Source organism: Microtus pennsylvanicus, chromosome 6 (genome assembly GCF_037038515.1).
Source record: "Microtus pennsylvanicus isolate mMicPen1 chromosome 6, mMicPen1.hap1, whole genome shotgun sequence".
In the NCBI taxonomy this organism is placed as follows: domain Eukaryota; kingdom Metazoa; phylum Chordata; class Mammalia; order Rodentia; family Cricetidae; genus Microtus; species Microtus pennsylvanicus.
The window spans coordinates 87,464,977-87,490,377 of NC_134584.1; the positions used below are offsets into that span (position 1 = coordinate 87,464,977).

General features: G+C 41.4%; 1 protein-coding gene across 3 annotated transcripts in view; it reads right to left on the bottom strand.

Annotated features, from left to right (window-relative positions):
• LOC142852217 (uncharacterized) overlaps positions 1 to 20,004 on the bottom strand; it is a 33,424-nt gene extending 13,420 nt beyond the window's left edge. Inside the window, exons 1-5 of one of the 3 annotated variants that reach the window (XM_075976762.1) lie at positions 19,835 to 20,004; positions 15,309 to 15,435; positions 12,798 to 12,890; positions 10,881 to 10,990; positions 9,617 to 10,388 (exon numbers count right to left, since the gene is read on the bottom strand). In XM_075976762.1, the coding sequence (XP_075832877.1) occupies positions 9,617 to 10,388; positions 10,881 to 10,990; positions 12,798 to 12,890; positions 15,309 to 15,435; positions 19,835 to 19,855 (1,123 nt within the window). In that variant the 5' untranslated portion in view covers positions 19,856 to 20,004. Of the gene's footprint in view, positions 1 to 9,616; positions 10,389 to 10,880; positions 10,991 to 12,797; positions 12,891 to 15,308; positions 15,436 to 16,845; positions 16,896 to 19,834 lie in introns of those variants that run through there. The other 2 variants (XM_075976761.1, XM_075976763.1) reach the window with 2 other exon arrangements.
• Positions 20,005 to 25,401: the final 5,397 nt, after the last annotated feature.

Below are 25,401 nucleotides of genomic sequence, written 5' to 3' on the forward strand. Positions count from 1 at the left end.
TTACTGTTTGGGGGACTCTGGGACCTTCCTGATCAGAGCTCTGACAGTGGACACTTTAGCCAGCCACATTAAGTCTTAAAAGGTGTGCCTTTTAACTAAATACTTTAACTTTTATCTTAATTGTGCTTCTGGGTTAGGACATGCAAAGGTGTAGACAGGATCCCTGAGGGCTCACCATCATCCATTCCAAACAAAGGCATTTGATCTCAGGCAAAGTCAACTGTAATGGAAAGCCCTCACTGCTTCCATCAATTGTTCCATCATAAGAGCCACGGCGGGTACAGCAGCACAGACGTCAGCAACCACTTCTGTTAACTCATTAAGCCAGTGAGGAACAATTTATTTAAGGAAAAGCTCTATGATAGTGTTTGTTTAGCTGGGCTAATGCCTAAGGAGAGTTGGACACGAACAAAAGAATTTACTAGTGTACATATACTTCAGGATTATGTATTCCACGAACACTGTCACCCATAAGTCTGTTTTGGTCCCAGGCCAAACTTCAAAATAAACAGAGACAGGAGACTGCAAGCTTGACCACTTAGGCAGACAGGACATTTACACAGCATGGATCTTCTGTATTTCCCAGGATTGTTTTAAGCATGCCAGTGTTGTCCTTTATGGATTTTTTTGTTTGTTTTTTCAAGACAGGGTTTCTTTGTAGCTTTGGAGCCTGTCCTGGAACTAGCTCTTGTAGACCAGGCTGGTCTCGAACTCACATAGCTCCACCTGCCCCTGCCTCTCGAGTGCTTGGATTAAAGGTTTGCACCACCATGGCCTGGCTTAATTTTTTTTTTCTGAAATAGTTGTTACCAAGGGTCATCTTGTCTACCTGGAAGAATTATGCTTTTCTGATAAGAGAACAGGAGACTTAATGGCACAGTTGTGAGCCTATGCTGCCTCCCAGAGATGCCCTTCAGAATCTTTGGGAATGGTAATCAGGGTCTAATGGCTGAATTTAAGACAGAGCTGTTTCTTTAGTCTTGGGAATAGAGTACAATGGCTGCTCAGCCCTGCTAAACAAACATCCACCCCCTAGCATCCTATAGTTCCCTTATTTCTGACAGGCTTGGTTGGCAAACTAACCTTCGGAGTATTTGGGGGGCAGTTTTCCTCTAGCTAAATTCTACTTGTATGACTTACTGTCTCCTAAGCATGTCTATTAACACGTCATTTCTAGCATCAATTTTACTATTTTTTCTTCCTCTTTCTTTGACTTTTTTCTTTCTTTTTTTGTTTTGTTTTGTTTTTCAAGACAGAGTTTCTCTGTATAGCCCTGGCTGGCTGTCCTAGAACTTACTCTGCAGACCAGGCTGAACTTGAAGAACTCAGAACTCAGAGATCTGCCTGCCTCTATCTCCTGAGTGCTGGGACTAAAGGTGTACACCACCACCAGGCAAGTTTCTTTTTCATCAAAAGTACAAAAACAAGATTTCTGTGACCTTCGTTATATAGACAAATACTGTGATTGGCGTCCAGCACAGGGAACATTGTCCAGAAAGCATTAGGAAGGTATTTGTGCTGTTTCAGGCTAATCGGCAGGGCGTAGTGAGCCCCTTAAATGTCTGGTCTCCTTCTAATGTTTGGATGGAAGTATTCAGCCACTGCAAGTGATCCTTGTACAAGGAGACAAAATGGGACAGCTAACCCCTTCAGATAGAGAGAGAAAAGATGCACACATGAGCCCCATCCTAATCCCTTGGCTCTTCCTACTTTCCAGTCTTCTGCCTCTTTTGATGATTCAGAGATGAAAAGTTCCCTGCTAGCTGCTCCTTTGCATCCCTGTGCTCCTGCATCAGCCCAGGGAATTGGTAAACTCAAAGGTAAGGGGGGTTTGGAGGCACACCTAACCTCCTCTCCTGTGGCCCTGGTGACTTCTAGCCCTTTAAACTGAGAGTTGATAATTTTCCTCAGGAGGAATACATGCAGAATAGAAGCCTATACCCTATAAAATACTTAGGAATTTTAAACAAGCCACATCCTTTTATTACAGACTTACATATTCAAGTATGATGGGATTGCTGAGAGGGATAGCTGAAACAGAGCAATGGATCTCCCATGACTGGGGCAAGCTGGCCAGGTATAGTAGTTTGAATGTAACTGGTCCCCTAAATGTCATAGGAAGTGGCACTATTAGAAGGTGTGGCTTTGTTGGAGTGTGTATGTTTGTATGGCCTTGTAGAAGGAAGTGTGTCACTGTGGGGACAGGATTTGAGGTTTTCTATGCTCAGGACACCCCCTACTGTCTCAGTCCATCTCCTGTTGCCTTTGGATCAAGATGTAGCCAGCACCACGTCTGCCTGCAAGCGGCTATGCTCCCTGCCATGATGATAATGGACTGAAACACTGAACTGTAAGCCACCTCCTCAATTAAAGTTTTAAATGCTTTCCTTTATAAGAGCTGCCATAATCGTGGTGTTTCTTCAGAGCAATAGAACTAATTACTACAGTAGGACTTGTTTGAACGTGCTGAATCCCTTCATTTCAGGACTTGGCAGCATGAAGAGACTGTTTCTCAACCTGATCTTAGAGAGATATTATTAGAAATGCTGGCCTTTGACAATACTAGCAGAGAATGTCAACAGACTGTATCCACAGTTCCAACAGCTAAGGGCAATTGAGAAGCTTACACAGGAGCCTGTGCCCATGATGACATTTGTCTCCAAGCCTGTTTCCACTAAGATCGGTTATTTGTGTTCTTGGGACTCTTTGCATTACGCCTGTGCTTTGCCTTTGTGCTGTGGGATATTTTTACGCTGTGTAAAGATGTGTTGTTGTGATTGGTTTAATAAAAAGCTGAACAGTCAACAGCTAGGCAGGAGGGGTTAGGCAGGACTTTCAGGCAGAGAGAGGAACTGAAGGAATGAATCTAGGCATGTGTTTTTCACCAGTGAGACATGGAGGTAGTTGAATGTATGCAATGGAGAAGAGATAAAGAGCCACATGGCAATCAGCAGATCAATAGAAACAGGTTAATTTAAGTTAGAAGAGCTAGTTCTGTGCAAGTCAAGGCTAAGGCCAAGCATTCATAGCCAATGCTAGGTCTCAGTGTCATTATTTGGGGGCTGAGGGTCCAAATAAAGGACGATGAGAAAGCTTACCACACCTTAGTTTATGCCTTACCAAGCCTGGATACATCTGCTTCTGTTCCTTCTTTCATTCATAAAGACACCGGTGGTACTGCTTCCTAAATTCTTTAGGTGTCTGGTATTATCAGCTCACTGAAAAGCTGCATCTGAGACAGGATCTGGTCTGCACACTCAAGACCCAAGCATGATTATCTCAAAGTGGACTTCCTAGTCCCTGTCCTGGGTCAGGCTGACCCCTGATTCTGTGACAGGGAGAAACAAACAAACAAAAACCTAAGGAAGATGCTGTGTGCTTAAAACAACAGTTAATGATATATGTTCATAGTCAAGAAAAAAAATCCTGCTTAAAAATCTCTCATTAATAACTTCAGCTGTAGCCTAGCAGTGGTGGTGCATTCCTTTAATCCCAGCACTCAGAAGGCAGAATCAGGCGGATCTCTGTGAGTTCAAGGCCTGTCTGGTCTACAGAGCAAGTTCTACGACAGTCAGGGCTACACAGAGGAAACACTGCCTCAAGAAATAAAAACAATGAAAATCCAGCTATGCCTGCTTAAAATAGCCACAGCTGTGTATACAAAAAATATTTGTGTTGGTTTGAATAAGAATGGCCCCAATAGGCTTCTATGTTTGAATATGTGGTCTCTGCTCAATTGAACTATTTGGGAAGGATTAAGAGGTGTGACCTTGTTGGAGAAGGTGTGTCACTGGGGGTGGGCTTTGAAGTTTCAAAAGCTCACATTATTCCCAGTTAGTGTTCTCTCTGTGCCTCTTGCTTGCAGATAAGAATGTAAGCTCTCAGCTACCGGCTTCAGCACCACGTCTGCCTGCTATCCAGAATAAGTGTCACAGAATGTCAGTAAAGGCACTTCTGAGCAGCTCAGCTTTGAGTCCCCTGGTCTGTTTCATCTTGAATTGTATGGGCACTGGTCGCTGGCAGGTCTCATCAGGAGGAACATGAATACTAGAATAGCTCTGACTACAATGTTTAGTACCAAACAATGGGGCTTTAGATAGATACTGTACTTAAAAATGAATCACTAGCAATGGCAGCAGTTTCTCTGTGTAGCCCTGGTTGTCCTGGAAGTCCCTTTGTAGACCAGGCTGGCCTTAAAATAAGAGCTCCACCTGCCTCTGCCTCCCAAGAGCTGGGACTAAAGGCAAACACAACCACCACTGGTTGACTTGGGAGGGGGGCAAGCTAAAATTGCCTAATGACATATTCTAAATTCGGTGCAATTTCTTACATGATTGCTCTACAAATAATAGAATATCATTATGTTGAATAAGTGTGTTAAATGCATGGATGCCCATACTATGATGTACATGTGAAGAAGTAGTTTTCTCCTTACACATGGGTCCTGAGGATTGAACTCAGGTGGTCACCCCATTGGTCATCACTGGTATGGAAATTTTAATATAAAAGAGACAAGCAACACAAATTTGGTAAGTAAACTTTAACTGGGTAAATGTCCAGAAAAATAAACACTATCGCTTCAAATGCATTTCCTTTCTTTCTCTTCTTCATTTTGATTTATGTAGTAGATGCACAGGTATGTGAGCGTGCATGTACCACAGTGTGCACATAGAGGCTAAACGGCAACTTATGTGGGCTGCCTATCTTCTGACACAGAGGCCCAGGAGATTCATTTATGTTGTCAATCTTGACAGCTATACTGATATTTTGTTTGGGATCTAACAGATAAAACTTGACTGGATATCAGAACGTGGAGCTAAGCCACTAATTAGTCATAGATGCCAAGCAATGGTGTCACATACTTTTAATCCCAGCACGTGGGAGACAGAGGCAGACAGATCTCAGTGAGTTCAAGGCCACCTTGTGCTACCTGAGATTGAATCTGTCTAAAAGAGAAACAGAGCTTATAATGGTATATTATCTGTATTTTCATAAACAAATCTTGCCTGGATATCAGAGGCAAAGGTAAAGCCAGTAGAGGTCAGGTAATGGTGACACACCTTTAATCCCAGGATTTGTGAGAGAGAGGCAGATAGAGCTCTGTGAGTTCAAGGCTACCCTGGGCTACACAAGATCAATGCAGAAACAAACCCAGGCGTTGGTGACCTACATCTTTAATCCCAGCACTAGAAGGAATATAAGATGGGAGGAGAGAGGGGCTTAGCTGGTTAGTTTGCACCCAGTCTTGGTAGAGGTGAGACTTCTCCAGTAGCTTGGCTGCCTTGTTTTTCTGGTTTTTAGGTTGAACCCCAATTTCTGTCTCTGGGTTTTTATTATTTGTGTTACAATTGGCACCCAACATTTGGGGTATGAATTCATGAAAAAGCCATTTGCCTGAGGCACCACCAACAGACTGGGGCTGCACGTGGGCTCCAGCGCCACCTCTCCACTGTGGGTTGCAGGCTCTCCTGAACCCCCTTCTTGGTCTGCTGATAAACTCGGTCGCTGCCTTGAAATCAGCCTCATATCTTCATCAACATTGTTGGTAAATTTGGTAAGATAATTGGGAATTCTTAAAGGGAGGAATTAGTTAAAACAGAGAGTATCCCCCAACACATTAAAAAATGAGAAAAACTATTATAATAGAGGAGTTTGGGTCTCTGTATGATAATATGTTATAATAGAGGAGTTTGGGTCTCTGTATGATAATATGTTATAATAGAGGAGTTTGGGTCTCTGTATGATAATATGTTATAATAGAGGAGTTTGGGTCTCTGTATGAAAATATGTTATAATAGAGGAGTTTGGGTCTCTGTATGATAATATGTTATAATAGAGGAGTTTGGGTCTCTGTATGATAATATGTTAGACAGTTTAAAAACGGATCAATTAAAGGAGAGGACATCTAATTTAGATGGGATTTATGGAACATCAATTGTAAATATTGTCAGCGTTATAGTTTTTGTCATATCACCAAAAAGTTGATTAATCTGAGTGCTAAGATGCAGGACTTGGAAAAATCTAATAAAACAGATCACAGAGAGGTTCAAACCCAGACAGAAGAAGTTAATGGAGAGCCAGTTTCAGGATTGCATTATATAGAGGGGAACAGTATAGGATTTTCAGATAGCCAACCTTGATATACCCTTACAGAAATTGCCAAATGGCAGAGGCTCTGTTATAGCTAACTGGACTCCTGCTATAAATTTGGATTACAGAAAATTAGACCCAAAAGGTGCAAATTAGGAGAGATTGACTGCAAACTCTTAATGACTTCCAAAGATTGCTAGAAGACATTTCCCAGTTACAGCTCACTATTGGGATAAAACCTGATGAACTAATTCATTTAAACAAAACCTTAGATGGCAACAAGGGCCTAAAAGTCCCAGGGAATTATCAGCTGAAACTGAAAGAGAATTGACTTTGATTGAAGAGAAATTACAGAAGACAGATGTGGATCATGTAGATTCAAATCTTAACTGCATTCTGGTCATAGTACTCTCCAAATATTCCCCTACAGGAATTTTTTGTTTTGTTGTGTTTTGTTGTTTTTTGAGATAGATTTCAGCCACATAAGGCTGATACTTCTGGGTTCTAGGGGCCATGTATGTGCCGACAAGCCCTCAAGCAGAAGTGCCTAGTGGCTCCTGGGGATGCTAAGAGCCTCGCGTGACCCACGTGCTGCATGGATTACATCATCTACGCATGACTCAGCTAAGACCTTGTGCATATATGTGAGCTCGTCATCTGTGTATGACATAGCCACATCAAGCCCCTATATGCATACGCTAGGAAGCTTTTAAAAGCTGAACGCGCCATCTTCCTCTCTCTCTCTGCACACCGACTTCCCCAGACCTGTGCACTTGCGTTTTCCATGTTTCCTTCTCACTAGCACCAGGTAATTTCAGGATCTCTCTGTAACAGCTCTGGTTGTCCAGGAACTCACTTCATAGACCAGGCTGGGCTTGAATTTACATAGATCCACCTGCCTCTGTCTCCCAAGTGCTAGGATTAAAGGCATGCACCACCACTACCCGGTCCCTAGAGGAATTTTAATGCAGAGGGAAGATATTATTTTAGAATGTATCTTTTCACTACAAACTGAGCAAAAAATTAAAAACTTATGTGGAAAAAGTCTCTGAGTTAATTCTAAAAGAAAAATTGAGACTTCATTAATTAGCAGAAATTAGAGTACTGTTTAATAATGATGAAATTAACAAATTATGGGAAGAAAGTGAACCCTGGCAAAGAGCTTGTAGCAAGCTCTTTTTTTGGGGGCGGGGAGAGATTAACAATAACTATTCCAAAAACAAGAGAATTCGACTTATAAAGAGAATGAATTGGATCCTTGCTCACATTGTATGGGACACACTGATAACTATACTACATTCTATATTAATGCAAGCAAATCAGGAAAGGCAGATTAAAAACCAGAAAATTTAAGTAAAGTGGAACAAAACCCTTATGATTCTGTCCAACTCAGAATTATATGCTATTCTTATGGTACTAAGGGATTTTAAAGAACCTCTCAACATAGTTACTGATTTGCAATGCAGAAACAAACCCAGGTGGTGGTGACCTATGCCTTTAATCCTAGCACTAAAGGGAATATAAAATGGGAGGAGCCAGAGAGGCTTAGCTGGTTAGTTTGCAGTCACCCAGTCTTGGTGGAGGTAAGACTTCTCCAGTGGCTTGGCTGCCCTGGTTTTCAGACTTTCTGGTTGAGTCCCAATTTCTTTCTCTGGGTTTTTATTATTCATGCTGCGAGAGCTCACACAAAGGTGATCCCAACACTTGGGATCACACGCCATTAATCCCAGCACTAAGGAGGTGGAGACAGGAGTGATATAGGGCTGGGCAGAGAGAGGAATGTAAAGTGGAAGGAGACAGGAGCTCAGTGCAATCAGTCTGAGCATTCAGTTTGAGATTTTATAGAGCCAGCATTCAGTCTGAGGATTCTTAGGGACAGGATTACCCTTTGATCTGAGGATTCAGCAGAGGTAAGAACTAGTGACTGGCTGCTCTGCTCCTCTGATCTTCCAGCTTTCACCCCTGATAGCTGACTCTGGGTTTTTATTAAGACCAACTAGAATCTTTTTTTTTTTTCGAGACAGGGTTTCTCTGTAGCTTTGGAGCCTGTCCTGGCACTAGCTCTTGTAGACCAGGCTGGCCTAGAACTCTAGGAGATCCGCTTGCCTCTGCCTCCCGAGTGCTGAGATTAAAGGCGTGCGCCACCACTGCCCGGCGACCAACTAGAATTTGCATGACAGACAGTAAGCTTGTTTACCTGAGCCAACTCGGTGGCCATGATTCTTCACTTTAATAGGTGATTTGATGCTTGCTAACATATGAGTGGCTAGATGCCTACTCTAAAATCCTTATATTTATAGAATAATATAAATTCTGATGCAGTGAGGTAACGATGAAGCATAGTTTTCCACATCATAAATACTTTATCATTTTTGTAGTTTTTATGCTGACAGATGAGTAACCGACGATACACATTTGTTAGAATCTAGACAGACACCAAACAGGTCATTCCCACTTGCAGCTGTATTTTTCTCCATCCTCATAGCTGATTCTACAAACAGGACCAAGGCTATGGTCTCCAAGCTAATACTAGTATGGTGCATAAAAGTTAACTAAAAGGGCCTCTCGTCCCCACCTCACGCAAGTTCTAAAGTTCACACATCCATTTTCTGGAATGCAAGGTCCCTCCACCACCACCTGGGACTCGGAGGCCCCTCATCAACCACTTTCTATGGAATTCTCACAGCCCTGTGCTCTAATGCTCCCTCCCACAAGCTTTAGAGACCGACACTGCCCTGAACTTGTGCGCCAGCACCCAAAATGGGCAAGGTGAAAAGCAAGTGACCCAGTATGAACCGGGTAAATGATCTGCTGTACACTTACTCTCACGTCTGTATATACTCGATGTATACTCACATAGTTTGAGGTCTGAATTCTTCTGGGTGTTTTCTGGTTTTTACTTAGAGAATCCCCCATCTGTGTGAGCTTTTAATAACTGCGACAATGTTTCATATTAGAAAACCTTGTAATCATTAAATTCACAGGGCTACTAACCTCCTTGTATATCTTGAAGTCAAATCAACTGAGGCTCCATTAATTATACAACCGTTCTTACAGTCCTTCAATTCAAATGGTATTTCACATGTATGCATTGAATATGCAGAAAGACGCCATTTACAGTCCTAGGAAGTTGCACCAGTATGTGTTCCCTAGAGTTAAGACCTGGCTTGTGGAAGAACATTTTCAAACATTCTTTACATTCACCAGTCTCACCTGCATGCAATCTCTGACTTCAAGTGAGGACCAACAGTACACAACAGGTTTTATGCAATACCTAGGGCCTAGGGTTTCTCATATGAGTCACTCAGGAAGAGAGACCAGAGATACAGTAGAAACATTTAACACATTCTTTATGTTCCCAGAGCTTGCCTACTTGAGTTCAGTGAGGTGCAAAGAGGGCAGATTTAAACTACAAACTTCCCCTTAAACTCTCAGTGCTTCTCACTTGAACGCAATCTGATTCTGAGAGAGAAATGAGTCCCATGGAAAAGCTTTCTGCATTGTTTACATTAGTAAGGTTCCTTACCTGTGTGAGTTGCCTGATGGCGGCTGAGTTTTGATTTGCTGTAGAAAGCTTTCCAGCACTCTTTACACTGATAGGGCTTCTCACCCGTGTGAGTTCGCTGATGCAGAGTGAGGTTTGACTTGTTGTAGAAAGCGTTCTTGCACACTTTACATTCGTAGGGCTTCTCACCAGTATGGATTCTCTGGTGTGCAGTAAGGTTTGATTTCTGCCAGAAAGCTTTCTTGCACTCATTACATTCGTAGGGCTTCTCGCCTGTATGGGTTCTCTGGTGTCGAGTGAGGTGGGACTTGTAGAAGAAAGCTTTCCTGCATTCTTTACACCCATAAGGCTTCTCTCCTGTGTGAGTCCTCTGATGTAGAGTCAGAAGCCACTTGCGGCGGAAGGCTTTCTTACACTCTTTACACTCATAGGGCCTCTCCCCGGTATGAATTCTCTGGTGTTGGACGAGGTGGCACTTGTGGTAGAAAGCTTTTTGGCATTCGTCACATTCAAAGGGCTTCTTGCCCGTATGAGTTTTCTGATGTCGAAAGAGATGTGACTTGTGGTAGAACTCTTTCCGGCACTCTTTGCACTCATAGGTCTTCTCTTTAGTCTGTGTTCTCTGGTGTTCTGTGGGTGGTGACTTACCATGGACAGCTTCATGACAGTCCCCACAGTCACAGTGTTTCCCACACGTGTGACTCTTCTTGTGCTGTGGCCTTTGGCAGGATGTTTCCACACAAGAATCTGGCTTTTCTCCTTGGTGTATTTTCTGTTGAACCTTTAGTTGTGCCTTAAGGCAGAAGAATTTGCTTTATTCATTGTACACATTGTCCTAACTTGGCTTCCTAATGTTTTGTGAGGTGTGATTATTTTTAACATGAAACCTCAATTTTTCATCGGATATGTTTCATCCTAAACAAACTGTGTCTTGAACAATAAGTGCTATTTAACAAAAGATTTGAAAAATTCCCTGAAAAAGCCAGGGGTCTCTTGAATATAAAGTTCCTCCATTGAATATTTCCTTTGTATAGAAAGATATTCCTGGTCAAATATGGCAGGATGCTCTTTCCCCCTTGCTACAGAGACTAAGATATACAACATATGGTAGGAGTTTCTCTGTTACCATCCCTGGGCTCGTTTCGAGCCTATATGGTATAGGGCTTAGTATGGAGAAGTAGTACATTTCAACAGGAGAAAGATGTACAGGAAACCTCCCCAAACATTTCCACTCTTAATGTTCAGATTACAAGTAGTCTGTGTCCACAATAAAAATTTTACTTACTTCAGCCCCTTCTTCATTAGATATATTGCTACTGGTGGTTTTCTCTTCACACAAATGCCTCTCTTCCTTTTCCTGGATGGTCTCAATTGGAACACGTGCTTTTCGAACATCTAAAATAACATAAAAATATCAGTATCCATGAATAACCATATTATTTATGAACTGAAACATATAGTCCCTTGGTTCCCTCATGTAAATTTTATAGCAACATTGGATATGACAATCTATTTTTTCTTTTGTTTGTTTGTTTTGAGACGGGGTCTTTTTATGTATCCCTGGCTGTCCTGAAACTCCCGGAACTCAGAGAGATCTGCCTGCTTCTGCCTTCCATCCAAGTGCTGGGCTTAAAGATGTGCGCTACCACCACCCGGCTGACAATGTAATTCTTAAATAAATGAGTATAGCTCTGGCTGGAGAGATGGCGCAGCGGCGCAAGTGCTGGCCATGCATGCATGAGAACTGGAGTTCAGATTTCCATAATTCAGGCAGACTAGATTAAACATTGGATTTATAGGATCAGAAAGCAACAAAAGAACCTTAGGGGGAGCTGGCAAGAGACCTTAACGGATGACGAAGAAGAGCGATTAAGGATGATTTCGGGTATCAGACTCGGGCCTCCACAGTCAGACACGTTAAACCTTACACACCTCAGGCATCGTGAGCATTTCTCTCAGTGCATCTGCACTTTCAGTTTCCATGGCTGCTCTTGGACAAAGGAAACCCAAACAAACAAATAACAAACCCTCTACATAGGAACTGTCGGTGTCCACAGCATCTCTGACTGGTGATGATTTCTTTCCAGGTTCTTAGAGCACAGGATGTCTGGTTTTAGAATTCCAAGAGATGTGATTTAAACGTAACCAGTTTCTTCTCCAAGGCCAGGCTGCTGCTATAGAGTAAGCCACAATGCTTGATTCACATTGCTTGACTCAATGGTCAGAACACTGTTACCTCCTCCACTGAGGAATGCTCGTCTGCAGTTTTTAGGTCTATGACTTTGGTTCTCCTACCCAAGAGGAGAACTCACCAACGTAGCTAGCCTCTCAAGTTTTTCAGGATCTTGTTGTTATTATTGTTGTTATTCAGTCTTATTTTTAAGTCAGTCTCTCTCTCTCTCTCTCTTCTCTCTCTCTCTCTCTCTCTCTCTCTCTCTCTCTCTCTCTCTCTCTCTCTCTCTGTGTGTGTGTGTGTGTGTGTGTATGTGTATTTTGTTTTCCATTGGACAGTGGTGGTGAATGCCTTTATTCCCAGCACTCAGGGGACAGAGGCAGGAAGATCTCTGTGAGTTCAAAGTCATCGTGGCCTACAGAGTGAGATCCAGGACAGGTAGTGTTGTTACACAGTGAAACCCTGTCATGAAGACGAAAAAGCAATCAACCAACCAATTAAACAAAACCCCACATACATACATACATACACACACACATAAATACATTTATATACACACATACATACACACATACATACATACATATATACACACACACATACATACTCACATACATACATACACACATACATATATACACACATACATACACACATACACACATACATACACACATACATACACACATACATACACACACATACATACACACACATACATACACACATACATACACACACATACATACATACACACATACATACACATACATACATACACACACATACATACACACACATACATACACATACATATTTGTTGAAAATATAAATACATAGATATAAATTTTCCCTTCAACAAAACCAGTGAAGTGGCTCGAAAGGGAGAACTCTCTAAGGACTGCAAAAGTCATGGGTCTGGTTCCCAGGCTCAGCTGTCCTCGGCAATGGTGAAAACAGCACACTAAGACCAGCAGCCAGTTAGCTCTCTTCCGGCTCATCTCCTTTATCCAGTATTCATGCACAGACCTGGAAAGTTCCAGACTGCGGCTTCTGCTTTACTCCAAGGCCCAAATCCATGCTCCAACTTAATGATCAACTCAGGTTTGGCTGTGCAGTGCCCTGCAAACAGGGAACCATACAGACATGGCGTCAGAGTACTGTCAAGTCCACTGAAGAAAGAAGACAACAACCCCATTTTTTGATTTGCATTATGGTTAATGCATTCAAATTTGCTAGTTTTACACTCATGTTCTTTAGTCTTTGGAATATTACTCCCAAGTAACACAATACACAGTAAATTATGTAACATAATTTTTAAAATTTCAATAAGCAGATGACAAGAGGAAACAAAAAGATGAAGCTGTCTTTCCAGCTTTGATGCAGAATATTATTTAAACTGTGCTATACTCATCTGTGCTGTGGAACATTTGTTTGGTGATGCAAAGATGAGTTGCATTCTTTTATGTTGCATTTGTTTAACTCTGTGTCACTTTGCCTACCTAAAACACCAGATTGGTCTAATGAAGAGCTGTCTGGCTAATAGCTAGGCAGGAGAAAGGATAGGTGGGACTGGTCTGTAGAGAGAATAAAAAGGAGAAATCTAGGCTGAGGAAGACACAGATGAGAAAGGAACAAGAGAGGAGAAGGAGAGCAAGATTCCAGGGGCCCAGACTCCCAGCCACACAACCAGCCATGGAGTAAGAAGGAAAGAATGGAATAGAATGGGGAAAGGTAAAAGCCCCGAGAGAAAAGGTAGGTGGGATAATATGAGTTAAGAAAAGCTAACTACAAATAAGCCAAGCTAAGTCTGGACATTCACAACTAGAATAAGTTTCTGATTATTTGGGAGGTGGGTGGCTGGTCTCTAAAAGAGTTTAAAAAAAAATCTAACTTAAATGCTACTTAGGACATCCTAGACAGAGATAGTGGTTTTAAAAAGAACCAGCCATAAATTTTCCCGGAGTTCTTAACTGTGACCTTGCACTTGGCCATTAGAATAACTGCAAAATTGAACCTGGACAGTGATAATGCAGTGAACAAAGGTTTCAAGTTCCCAACAAAACACAAAATCAATTGGAAGTTTCAGAATCTGATGCCAGGAATATAAATTAATATCGATAATAAGAAATGCATGAAAGGCAGAGGCAGGTGGATGCCTGTGAGTTCAAGCCCAGCCCGGTATACAAAGTGAGTTCCAGGGCAGCCAGGACTACACAGAGAAAACCTGCCTTGAACCCCCCTCCCCCCAAAAAAAAGAAAGAAGAAAAATACATTTTTATGTTTCCTTAAAATAAAATACAGGGACTGGAGAAGTAGCTCATCATCAGGGCACTTGTCCAGTAGTCAAGAAGTCCTGATTTCAGTCTAAGTACCGAATAAACCAGCGCTGGTCTCACATACTTGATTCCTAGATCAGAAATTCAAACTGTGCTATATAAGAAATACAAATCCAGTGTGACATACACGAGACCTGTGTCAAACAAACGAAACAAAATATGGAAATACTACATAGCAATAGTCTCCCATTGTTAAGTATGTGTGTGAATAAGCATACACATTTTTGCAGAGAAACTTGCACCATCCTCATTGCTGTAGCACTGTTCACATAACCCACGATACATAGTCAAGTCGGGGATGCTCAACAAAAGAAGTGGTAGAGAATGTGGCGTACACACACCTGCATGGGCACGGTGGCATGGACACAGCTGGAGGGGAGTTTTGTGATTGACAGAATAGCCTGAAAAGAGCTGCAGCTGTGCTCTGAGCTGCAGGAGGCTTAGCCACAGCAGTGGTAATGAGGTAAGGAGAACCCGAGAGCAGATACCTAGGTCTCCTATGAAGGAGAAGGGGCTGGTAACACCCCCTCACAAGACTCACACAATCACGCAACAGATTCCGTGAGGGAATGTGTCTGCTCATCCTCGAGGTTCAGAGTTTTCAGTAGGAGCTGCTTGAGATTCATCTTTGCTGTCTGCTGGATGAAACTCGTTTATTTATCAAAATAGATAAAAATGCACGGAGCTTTTATTCTGTCTCCCCAACAATGGCAGAGGACATAAGTAAAATGCGACAGGCACAGAAACAGAACCTGTCATGTTCCCGTCAGGCTTACAAGCTATAATTTACCTCAACGCTATCAAGTACTGGTCGCTAGAGTATGGAAAAGATGCAGGAGAAAGCCACAGATAAAAAGATGTGTGTAGCCACTGGGGTGCCTTTGGAAGGAACGAGAAACCTGGAGTGCTCAGTAGTACATTGGTGAATGTATACCTGCCAAACTACCTGAGTATTTCATAACAGCCGTCAGGAAGTTTTAGATGATCCTCATGCAAAGGATATCTGAGCCGACAGACTCACCAGCTACCATCATCTGATTATTACACACCAGCAAGTGTATCGCAAAGACACACTGTCCTACATGAATACGCATGGGAGTGTGTCTCCTAACATGCCTATCAACTTACTATGAGCAGTGAGCCATGTTCTCTCACTTATCACCAAGCAGAAAGCTAGTAGGTTTACAGAGGTTAGCCTCACCCACGAACACCAGGCTGCTGTAGGTCTCCAGCATCACATCCCTGTAGAGCGTCCTCTGAGCGGCATCCAGCTTCTTCCACTCCTGCCACGTGAAGTCCACAGCTACGTCCTCAAATGACACTGATCCCTGCAATGACAGACGAGGAACCAAAGGGGCTGAGGGGTAGGACTATGGTTTGATCAAGTAAGACCCCTGAGAAGTCTCCAATGGGAATCATAGCCCAGGTGACCCAACATCCAGAACAGCTTCAAGGCAACTGGCTGAGACAATATAGCCTCACAGACTAGTACAGCTAAGATTTACCCATAATCCCAAACTTTCTCAGGATCCCCATAACATTACCAATGCTCCCAATAAGCAGGAGCTAACATAGAAAACTACTACCAAATTCCCAAAATACTATTTATAAATGTTTGTTTTCATTTAAAGGAGAGCGATTATAAATGATTAATGGTCATATTTAATCTCTTTCTTAAAAAATGGGACTATGATATAAAAATAATTAGAAAGGTAGATTATTAAATTTATTTTAATCCAAAAAAAACCTGTTAATCTCAAATACTTTACATTGGTATGGATTTTGGTTTATTGATACAAATTTAAGGTCAATTTTGTTATACTTTGTGTATATTTCTACCCTTGGTTAAGGTATTATATTTATACAGCTCATTTAAAATGTAATATATAGCTAAGAAATACAAATTAGTAGTCACATGGGAGTCATGGGAAGGAGAGGAGGGGAGGAGGAGGAAGGGACAGGAGCAGAGAAAAAAGTATAGCTCAAAAAAAAAACAATTAAAAAAGACAAAAAAAAAGACATGAAGATGGGAGGGGTATGTGTTGGGGAATGGGAAGAGGGATTGGAAGTGTCTATGACCAAGATACATTGTATCTATGTATGAAATTGCCAAAGAATAAATAAAATAAAAAAAACAGATAAAAAACAAATTAGTAGTCATCTATAATAGTCAAACTTATAGTCATATTAGTTAGGTTTTCTAGATTTACAGAGATATATTTCAGATGGATAGGTAATCTTCAAACACCTACAGAATATGGCATATAAAATGTTCTAAGAATTTAGACTTTTCTTGACAGTGAGACACATCTGTTCCTGGCAGCATCAATTACTTCAAGAGGATGATGGGCATCAAGGAAGTTCCCTATGGAGTTTGTTTTCATTGTGGCAAGGTAGCCATTTGGGCAAGAAAGTGCTCTCAACTGGACTGTTTGACAGCATGCTGTATAACACAGAAAAGTGACTGCTGAAATTGGCAAAACAAGATGGGATAGTTCTTCAGGGTTCCTGTTTCATGGAGGAGTCTGCCAGACATTCTGCAGGACACAAAAGAAAATGATTGACATACTGCCAATATAGAAAGGACAATTTCAAACGTCTTGTTTCACTGAGACGTCTGCCAGACCCTCTAGGCCTATAGGCTGAACATGGATGACCCAATGTTACAGAAGAACTTTGGGAGACTGTCCAGGAAGCCAGATATATCTACCACTTCTAGAATTTTGGAAGTTACTTACAATGTACTTCTAGTTTACAGAGGTATTATTATATCCTTCTGGGGTCATTAATGGAGTTTAAGACTAGTTAGTTACAATTCTCCTAGTTATGACAAAAGAAATTAGATATAAAATGTTAGGCTTACAAAGATAGGATAGATAATAAAATATTTCCTTTAATTTTGCCAAAAAAATAAACTAAATATTATACTGTAATTCTTGTATGATAACTGTTTTGTTATATGTAAATTTACTATGTTAAAGTTAAAATCTTCCTGTGAGTATGTTTTATGGCCAATGGTTAATAAAGAAGGTTATTTGGGCCGGGCGGTGGTGGCGCACGCCTTTAATCCCAGCACTCGGGAGGCAGAGACAGGCGGATCTCTGTGAGTTCGAGACCAGCCTGGTCTACAAGAGCTAGTTCCAGGACAGGCTCCAAAACCACAAGAGAAACCCTGTCTCGAAAAACCAAAAAAAAAAAAAAAAAGATTAATTGGTCAATAGCCAGGCAGAATAGAGCCAGGCAGGAAACCCAAGCAAAGACACAAGGGAAAAGAAGACAGAGTCAGAGATGCCAGCAGCCGTCTGTAGACAGGCTGCTCGTTTGTTTTCCAGCCGCTCAGACCTGAAATAATCACACTGAAACTATATTAATTAAAACACTGTTTGGCCTATTAGCTTAGAATTCTTATTAACTAACTCTTATACCTTAAATTAACCCATTCCTATTATTTTATATCTTACCACAAGGCTCATGGTTTACCGGTAAGGTTCCAGAGCATCCGTCTCTTTCGGCAGCTACATGGTATCTCTTCGACTCTGCCTTCTTTTCTATCTCTGCTCGCAATTCCTGTCTTGTTCTATTCTATCCTGCCATAGGCCTAAGAAACTCCTTTATTCATTAACCAATAAAAGCAACAATATACAGAAGGACTTCCCACACCAGCCACCAGAGAAGCAAGATATAAGGTAACAAGTCCCAAGTCTCATGGTAAAATATAAAATAATAGAAATGGGTTAGTTTAAATTATAAGAGCTAGTTAATAAGAAGCCTGAGCTAATAGACTGTTTCTAAACAATATTAAGCCTCAGAGTGTGGGCAGAAAAGAAATAATACCCTCAAAGAGTAACAACACAATTAAAAAGGGAAGGGAAAGGTTTGTAGGAACGCATTTGCAGACATACAGGTCCAGACAGAGAAGTCGTGCAGACCCTGGCCAGGTTTTGAGTGCAGTCCCTGTTTTCCTTAGGGAGCCTCTTTTATCTTTTTCCCCTGCCTCCTATGACTGACACACCAGAACTCAAGACCTTAGCAGTGGCCTTTTTCGGAGTGGAGGAATGTGCCTGTTCTAGACTTGACAACTCCAGTGCTTCTGAGTCATTCCCCACCAACAGTGTCTGCTCACCACTGCCATGACCTCCCAGGTGTGAGAAGTAGAACTGAAGAACCCCACCCTCACCCCCCAGAGGTTGGTCCTGGGGCTCTAACGGTAGCCAACAGATTTATCAGTGCTTTTTGTATTGGGAGGGGAGGGAGCGATCAGGGTCATCATCTATGTACCTGTCTACACATCTTTTGCTACCTCTTTGGGGATTCCTTAGGCATCCTCTTATATGCAGAGGACTCTTGGCAAAGTTCAGGGGTCATGAAGGGCAGACCCGTTCATGGATTCTGTGCATCTCCAACTGGCTCCAGATCTGCCTCTAGTCATATGTACAGGAAGCCAGTGTGCAACTGGGGGAAGGGGAGGAGAAGGGTAGTTAGTACCTGGAGGCCTGAAAAATGCCAATTCTTGACCGGGGCTCCGTTGGTTGTTTCCACAAAAGAAGGATAGACTCCTGAGGGCCCCAGCTTTTGCTCTCAACTACTCTGGAGACCAGTGCAGGAAGGTCCAAGTTCAAGGCCACCCTACATTCCCTATAAGATCCTCTCCCAAAAACCAAACAAACAAAAAACCAAAACCCAAACCAAAAAACCAACAACAATAACAACAAAGAAAACAAAACAACACTGGGCAGGTGACTCTTGGCAAAATGTTTGCCGTTTGCCTAGCAATCCCTAGGTTGAGCTTCAGTAAAAAAAGCACACGCACACACGCACACACACACACACACACACACACACACACACACACACACACACAGAGAGAGAGAGAGAGAGAGAGAGAGAGAGAGAGAGAGAGAGAGAGAGAGAGAGAGAGCGCGAGAGAGCTGATAGAGGGGACCATCTGCTTCAAACAGTAAGAACGTGGTTCTCGTGGTCCTCTGGATTCCAACCTCGTCCTAGTGACCCAGTTTTTCAAGGAAGTGAGTCTTGCAGAAGAGGTGGTGAGAGACCCAGGGAAAGATGAACTAGACAATCGAGCCAACGGGATACGTGACATACAGGACTAGATTCAAACAGTCAGAGAGGCAGTCACAGCAGCCCAGAGATGAGAGATCCTGGAGATTCAGAGGAACAGTCAGAAACACAAACCCAGGCAGAGCAGAGCTACAGCAGCAGGTGGGACCTGGCGGTAGGAGGGGTCTGGGAAAGGCTGGAACACTGGGGCAGTTGTAGGAGGCGGCGAGCCGGGTGACTGTCAGCACTCAGAAGATAACAGTCCCTTAGGTTCCCAGAGCTGCAGGGGATGGAAACCACAGCCCTATGCTGCAAAGGATGTTTAAGAACTAGGGGCCCTGACCTGAGTACCCAGCTGAGACAGAAGACCTGGTTTCGTGGCACAGAGCTCCCCGTGAGTTCCCCCGGTCCCAACTCCCGCGCGGCGGTTTCACCGGCCGCTCGTTCCACTGTGGTCCTGTCCTGAACAGCGGCGTTTTCCGACCAGTTACAGGTGCCCTCCAGGCAAGACCGCTGCACTCCAAGGCAGCGCTCAAAGAGAGGGTCGCAACAGGACCCCAGTCCCGGGACTGAGAGCCTACAGGGAGTCCGGCTGTCCGGAGCCGGTTCAACCCCGACTGCACAGCCGCAGGCACAGCTGCCCTCCCGCTCAGCACGCGCCTCACTCACCATCTGCAGCTTCCCGAGCATCCCGAGTCCTCACTCCGTTTCTCCCTGCACCACTCAGGCACCAGGCCTGGTGGTCAGCACAAAGTGTCTGGGAAGGGCCTCCTGATAGGGGGCAGTACCTGACGACAGGTCCCAAGATGGCTGGTCAGAGACAATAACGGGCCCAGCAGACTGGGTCTTTGCTCCTGATTGGACAAGCCTCACACTAATGTCTCTGATTGGACAGAACCTCACGCCTAGAGCCAGAGTGACAGTGGCTGGATCCAAGCGGTGAACAATAACAGGTTGTCTTGGATTTTTCTAGAATTTTTGTAGAATCTAGCCCCAGTGGAAGAGTTACATTTAACTTCGTACACATTAGCTTATGATATATATTAGAGAGATAGATGATAGATAGATGGATAGATGTGTGTGTGTGTGTGAGAGAGAGAGAGAGAGAGAGAGAGAGAGAGAGAGAGAGAGAGAGAGAGAGAGAGAGAGAATCTTATCCAACAATGGTCTGACCAATTTAATAATATTTCTGTAAAATTCTACTCTTTCGAGGAGACAACTTGAACCTTGATGGAAGCAATTTCCTAAAGCACGAAGTTATAATAAACTGTGAGAATTTTAAAGCTTTTAAATTAAATTTTAGAATAGTATACAGAATGATGTGTTTCACGTAACACTCCCACGCACTTTTTTCTCTAGTCTTTGTCCTCATTCAGTCTCTCTTCGTATGCTCTCTGCCTGTGCCTCCTACATCTCTCTGGTTGGTTGTATTTCCCCCTGTTGGCAAGCCCTTAGCATTCATATCCCAACAAGTGTTCATAGGGACAGGCAGCATGGCAAGGCGGTTAGGGGTGCTGTGAGATGTCCAGCTGGGAAGACTACTCAGACAGTGGCTCAAGCCAATCGGAAGTCTTTATTGGATGGTGACTACACTGTGTATCTGAGAGCCCAGTGCAGCCTCGAACCTTTCCTGGGCTGGGCTTATAGACACAAAAGTCATACAGTGGGTTGACACAGCAGTTAGCAAGAACAATTAGCCAGAAACAGAGCTACAAACGCAAAAGGTCAAGGTTGGTGCATTTGGGACTTTCCCAGAAAGATTTGATGGATTTGGTCTTTGCTATCGTTTTGGCAGGAGTTGCTGCCTATGTGCTTTCAAGGCCTGAATGGTACTTCCACCAGGGCATCAGCTGAGCCAAGGTCTGGGAGGCCTGTTACAGGGCACTTGCAATAATATTTATCACTAGTGTGATACTAACACAACAGTAAGAAGATACCAATACATATCTGTGATAAATGTTGTAAGATTAGCCAAGATCAGAGGTGCGAGATGTTCAATAAGAGAAATCAACCACTTCCAGCGGTTATGTAACTTTCTAAGCCTGTTTTGTTGACAATTGTTGTGGACAGATCTTTAAGATGATAGGTTTCCACAGAATATAATCCTCATAAATATTTTCTGAATTGACAGCCAATATGTGCTTTCATGGTTACCTATGAACAAAGCTTTTATCAAAAACTATAAGAAATTAAGAAGATATTCAACACATCAGTATTGGTTAGTAAACTAAGCAAAGGAAAAGTGTTATTCCATGAAAAAGAGAAATAAACTACTGAGTCTTGAAAGTACACAGATCGATGGATATCTAAGTACTTTCTGTAGTCAAATAAAGTTACCCCTGGAAAAATATGTGACTATTTATGGAAAACATACATAAATTGCTTTATGTTCTATCAATGTGTCATGTTGCTTCTTTACTCTATGAACTTTCTTCCCCAAATCCATAGTCACAGTCATCAAAGCAGTAAGAAAATTCTAAGGAAATAAGACAACAAAGTTAAACCTAGGGAATCCAATGATTAAATACAACACTTTCCTTGACATTGTGGCTGTTATGCATGAAGAGAGCAAAAAATTGAGGTACTAACTAAAGAAGCCTGAATGAAATCTACAATTCAGCACGTGCTAAAAATGTAACATCAATTGTTTAGCAGTGACCTATATAGATATAGGAAGTTGAGTGAGTTGATGAAATTCCAGTTAGGTTGGTTTAAGAAAAAGTCATCGAACTACCTACAAACCTAAAATTGTTAAAAAATAAATTTCTTTTAAAAATGGACAAATATTGCACAAACTGGGAAATATAAATAATAATCTATATACTCTAATTTTATATAAAATGAAAAAATAATAAATATTAATTGTAAAACTAGCAAATACATATAAAAGTTCAATCCTTATGCAACTCTGTCTCTCTGCACTTAAGATAGGGTTCCAATTCATAGTAATTGAACATCTGCCTCTTGAAGAGGCTGATTTGGATGTCAAAATTCTGGAGTAATGATACTCACATACGCACCTGTGTCTATAAAACCCACAATTACAATGCCACTTATAGGCACTCTTAGTTTGGTCTTTGATTATTTATAGAAGTCTGCCAGAATATATGTTTCCTATTTCCCATTGGAATTTTTGATTTATCCTCCATATTTATTCCATCATCTAGAACAGTATTTTTTTGTGTGTGTGTGTGGTGAGACATATCCTCCACAGTGACTGGGAATGAGTGGACCACTTTTGACTTGGGGGCCCGTGAAAGGCCTCACAAGGAGTTTCCCAATGGTATCAGGTTGCCTTGTCTGTCTTTTGTTGATCTGCATTCATTGGTCTAATGTCGGCTTTTGCCATACCTTCTATATATACCTAAAGGCTGAGTCCTCCTATTCTTGCCATTTACAGAGGAGATATTATTCCTGGGAATTCCTTGTCTACAATTCCTTCTCAGACGTCCTATTCTACCACAATTAAAACATTTGGCATTTTGACGTTTCCTCATTCCTTTGGAAATTGCTTTTCCTACCCAAGATCCAGTATTATAGTTAAATGTCTCAAAATTCATTGTGTGCAGGATCCATTTACCCATAAGTCCTGATCTAACCTTTAAAGGACCAAGTATCTTTTTGTTTTCTAAATTGGCATTTTCTAAAGCAGAGATTCAATAAGTAGTCACCTAGCATCTGGGTCTGTTATTCCTTTTTGAACAGCCTTAATTAATCTTTGTAAAAGTCACTTATAGATTTTCTATGGCCCTGTTTAACCCTGATATATGATTCACTTCATTTTTCTAGTTCTTGAATCCTGTCCCAAGCATTTAAGGCTGTTTTGTGGCATAAGGACAAGATTTGTTCATCATAAAGTGCTTGAGCCTTTGGGTCAGCATAAGCGCCCTCACCAAGAATTTGATCTTGAGAAGTCTCAAGTCCTTTTGCTTTTCCCTATGTTTTTGTCTTGTTGCATGACTAGAGAGTGCTAGTTACAAACAAATATTTGAAAATTATAACAAGGAATTTTAAAAATGCATATTGATAGAAAGCCAGTAAGTGTAGCTGGTCTCCATTAGGAAATTTCACAAACTCTAGATTGCAAAATTTGGGGACCTGATACCACAAATCTGCAGCCCAGGGTTCTATGTGAAGACCTTTTGACTAGACTAAATTAGATAAAAATTATGGGTGCTATTGACCCTGTTTTTATACAATAAATTTTTTCTTTGGTTGGAACTTGGCAATTAATATATGTTGTCAGTTAAATAAGCCCCAAAGATTTTCTTCCCTTGCACTGGAATTGCAAACATATACTACCAAATACGATTTATTTTTAATGTGGATTCTGGGAAATCAAATTCAGATCTTCCTACTTGCAAGGCAAGATATCTCTCTTGTCTGATTAGTTTTCTAAAAATAATTATTTTAAGTAATTTGTGATATAATTAATAAAGAATGTGATGATAAAATGTTCAACAAAATCCTGGGTATGTAAATTAACATCTGAGCATTATGTGACTCTAGATGTTTTTCATCATACTTATTTTATGTAGCTGAACAACATCAACTTCTGTAAAAACAAATAGTAGAAGCACAATAAGCTCCTGAAAGAGCAACCTAAGCATTCTCCCCAATTTCTGTCATTCCATTTTGCTAGGTGCTTCTAACTGGGAAGGATGACTGACACAAAATAACAGCATTTTGTATAAACAGTTTTCCTAACTTGAAAACATGAAAAGCTAACAACCAATAGCACACACACACACACACACACACACACACACACACACACACACACACACGCCTCAAAGCCTAGACATTTCTCTGTCCCTTCACCTCTATAACCCCAATTTCACTGAAACACAGAAGCTTTCTTTCTTATTCTCGAATATCAGAGGTCTTCTTTATTACATTAGAGCAAGAGTTTAGATTGTATTTGTTCAGGTATGCTAAAGGGTTGTACTTTTACCTTTTGTTCAGATATGCTAAAGGGTTGTACTTTTACCTTTCAGGGTGTAATTATGTGTATTAATGTGTATTTTAAAAAGTAAATTTTACATTTTTATCAATAAAATCAAAAGTATGAAATTACACCTGGCCTCTACAAAGGGAATGGAGTTAAAAAAACAGAGACTGGTCATATGACATAATATTGGAAGGGGGTGCAGTCTGTATGAGTTTGGAAAGTCCAGTGGTCATCCACAGAAAGAATCTCATTTTATCAAAAAAAAAAAGAGAGCAAAGAAGAGAAATAGAAGCCATGTTCAAATAATAGTGTTCCAATGCAACTTATATTTTGGAACTGATTGCACATTTTATGGAATTATAAAGTATTTTTAATATTTTCCAGCTTTGCTCTCTTCATATAAAAGGAATCTTATTTTTAGAATATGTCCCAAATGAGACTGATTTACTAATATTATAATGCAAATTTCCATTATGCTTATAATAAATAAATGAAAAGGGTATTGATAAGTAGTCAAAAGGGTAAAGTCATAGATAGAAGACACTCCTACATCATAGATCTTCTGTGGTTAGGACTCTCCTGGGTCAAATTAAATGAGAGTGGTTCATACGCCCTTGAAGTTAAGCTTGCCCCGGACTCCTTGGTAATTATGGAGCTGCCACACTGCCAATAATGTTTCTTTTTCTCTGTTTTTAAAAATGATTTTTATTCTGTGAGGTTCAGTATGGTTGGCTTTATGTTGAGGTCTTTAAAAAAATAAAAAAAATAAAAATGATTTTTATTGAGCTCTACATTTTTCTCTGTTCCTCTCCCTGCCTCTTCTCTCCACCCTTCAACCCTCCCCCAAAGTCCCCATGTGCCCAATTTACCTTCACTTATGTTACTCATCAGACTACCTTCTCTTGAGTTAAAATGCATCCCATCATCTTGGAGCTGTGTCTATAGTCTATATCACACTTGAAATTATGTTATTGTTCTTAATCCATGGCAGGTCAGAAAATACGTAGGCTTGGGGTATTCCTGGGTGCACCCTACACATCCTGATTCCAAGGATACATGTAGACTGATGTGGTCTTGACTCTCCTGATTTGAGAATGTTAACCATGTAGGATGAAAGGTACATGTAGCCCCCAAATCGTGAAGATAAGGTATTGAAATTAGTTCATTGGCTCACCAAACTTTGTTGGTATAGTTGGTTCATCTTTGTTAAAGGATTTGGTGCCAACAAACTCGTAATGAACTTCATCTTGCCTTGCATCTCTCGAAGTAAATATACTACATAATC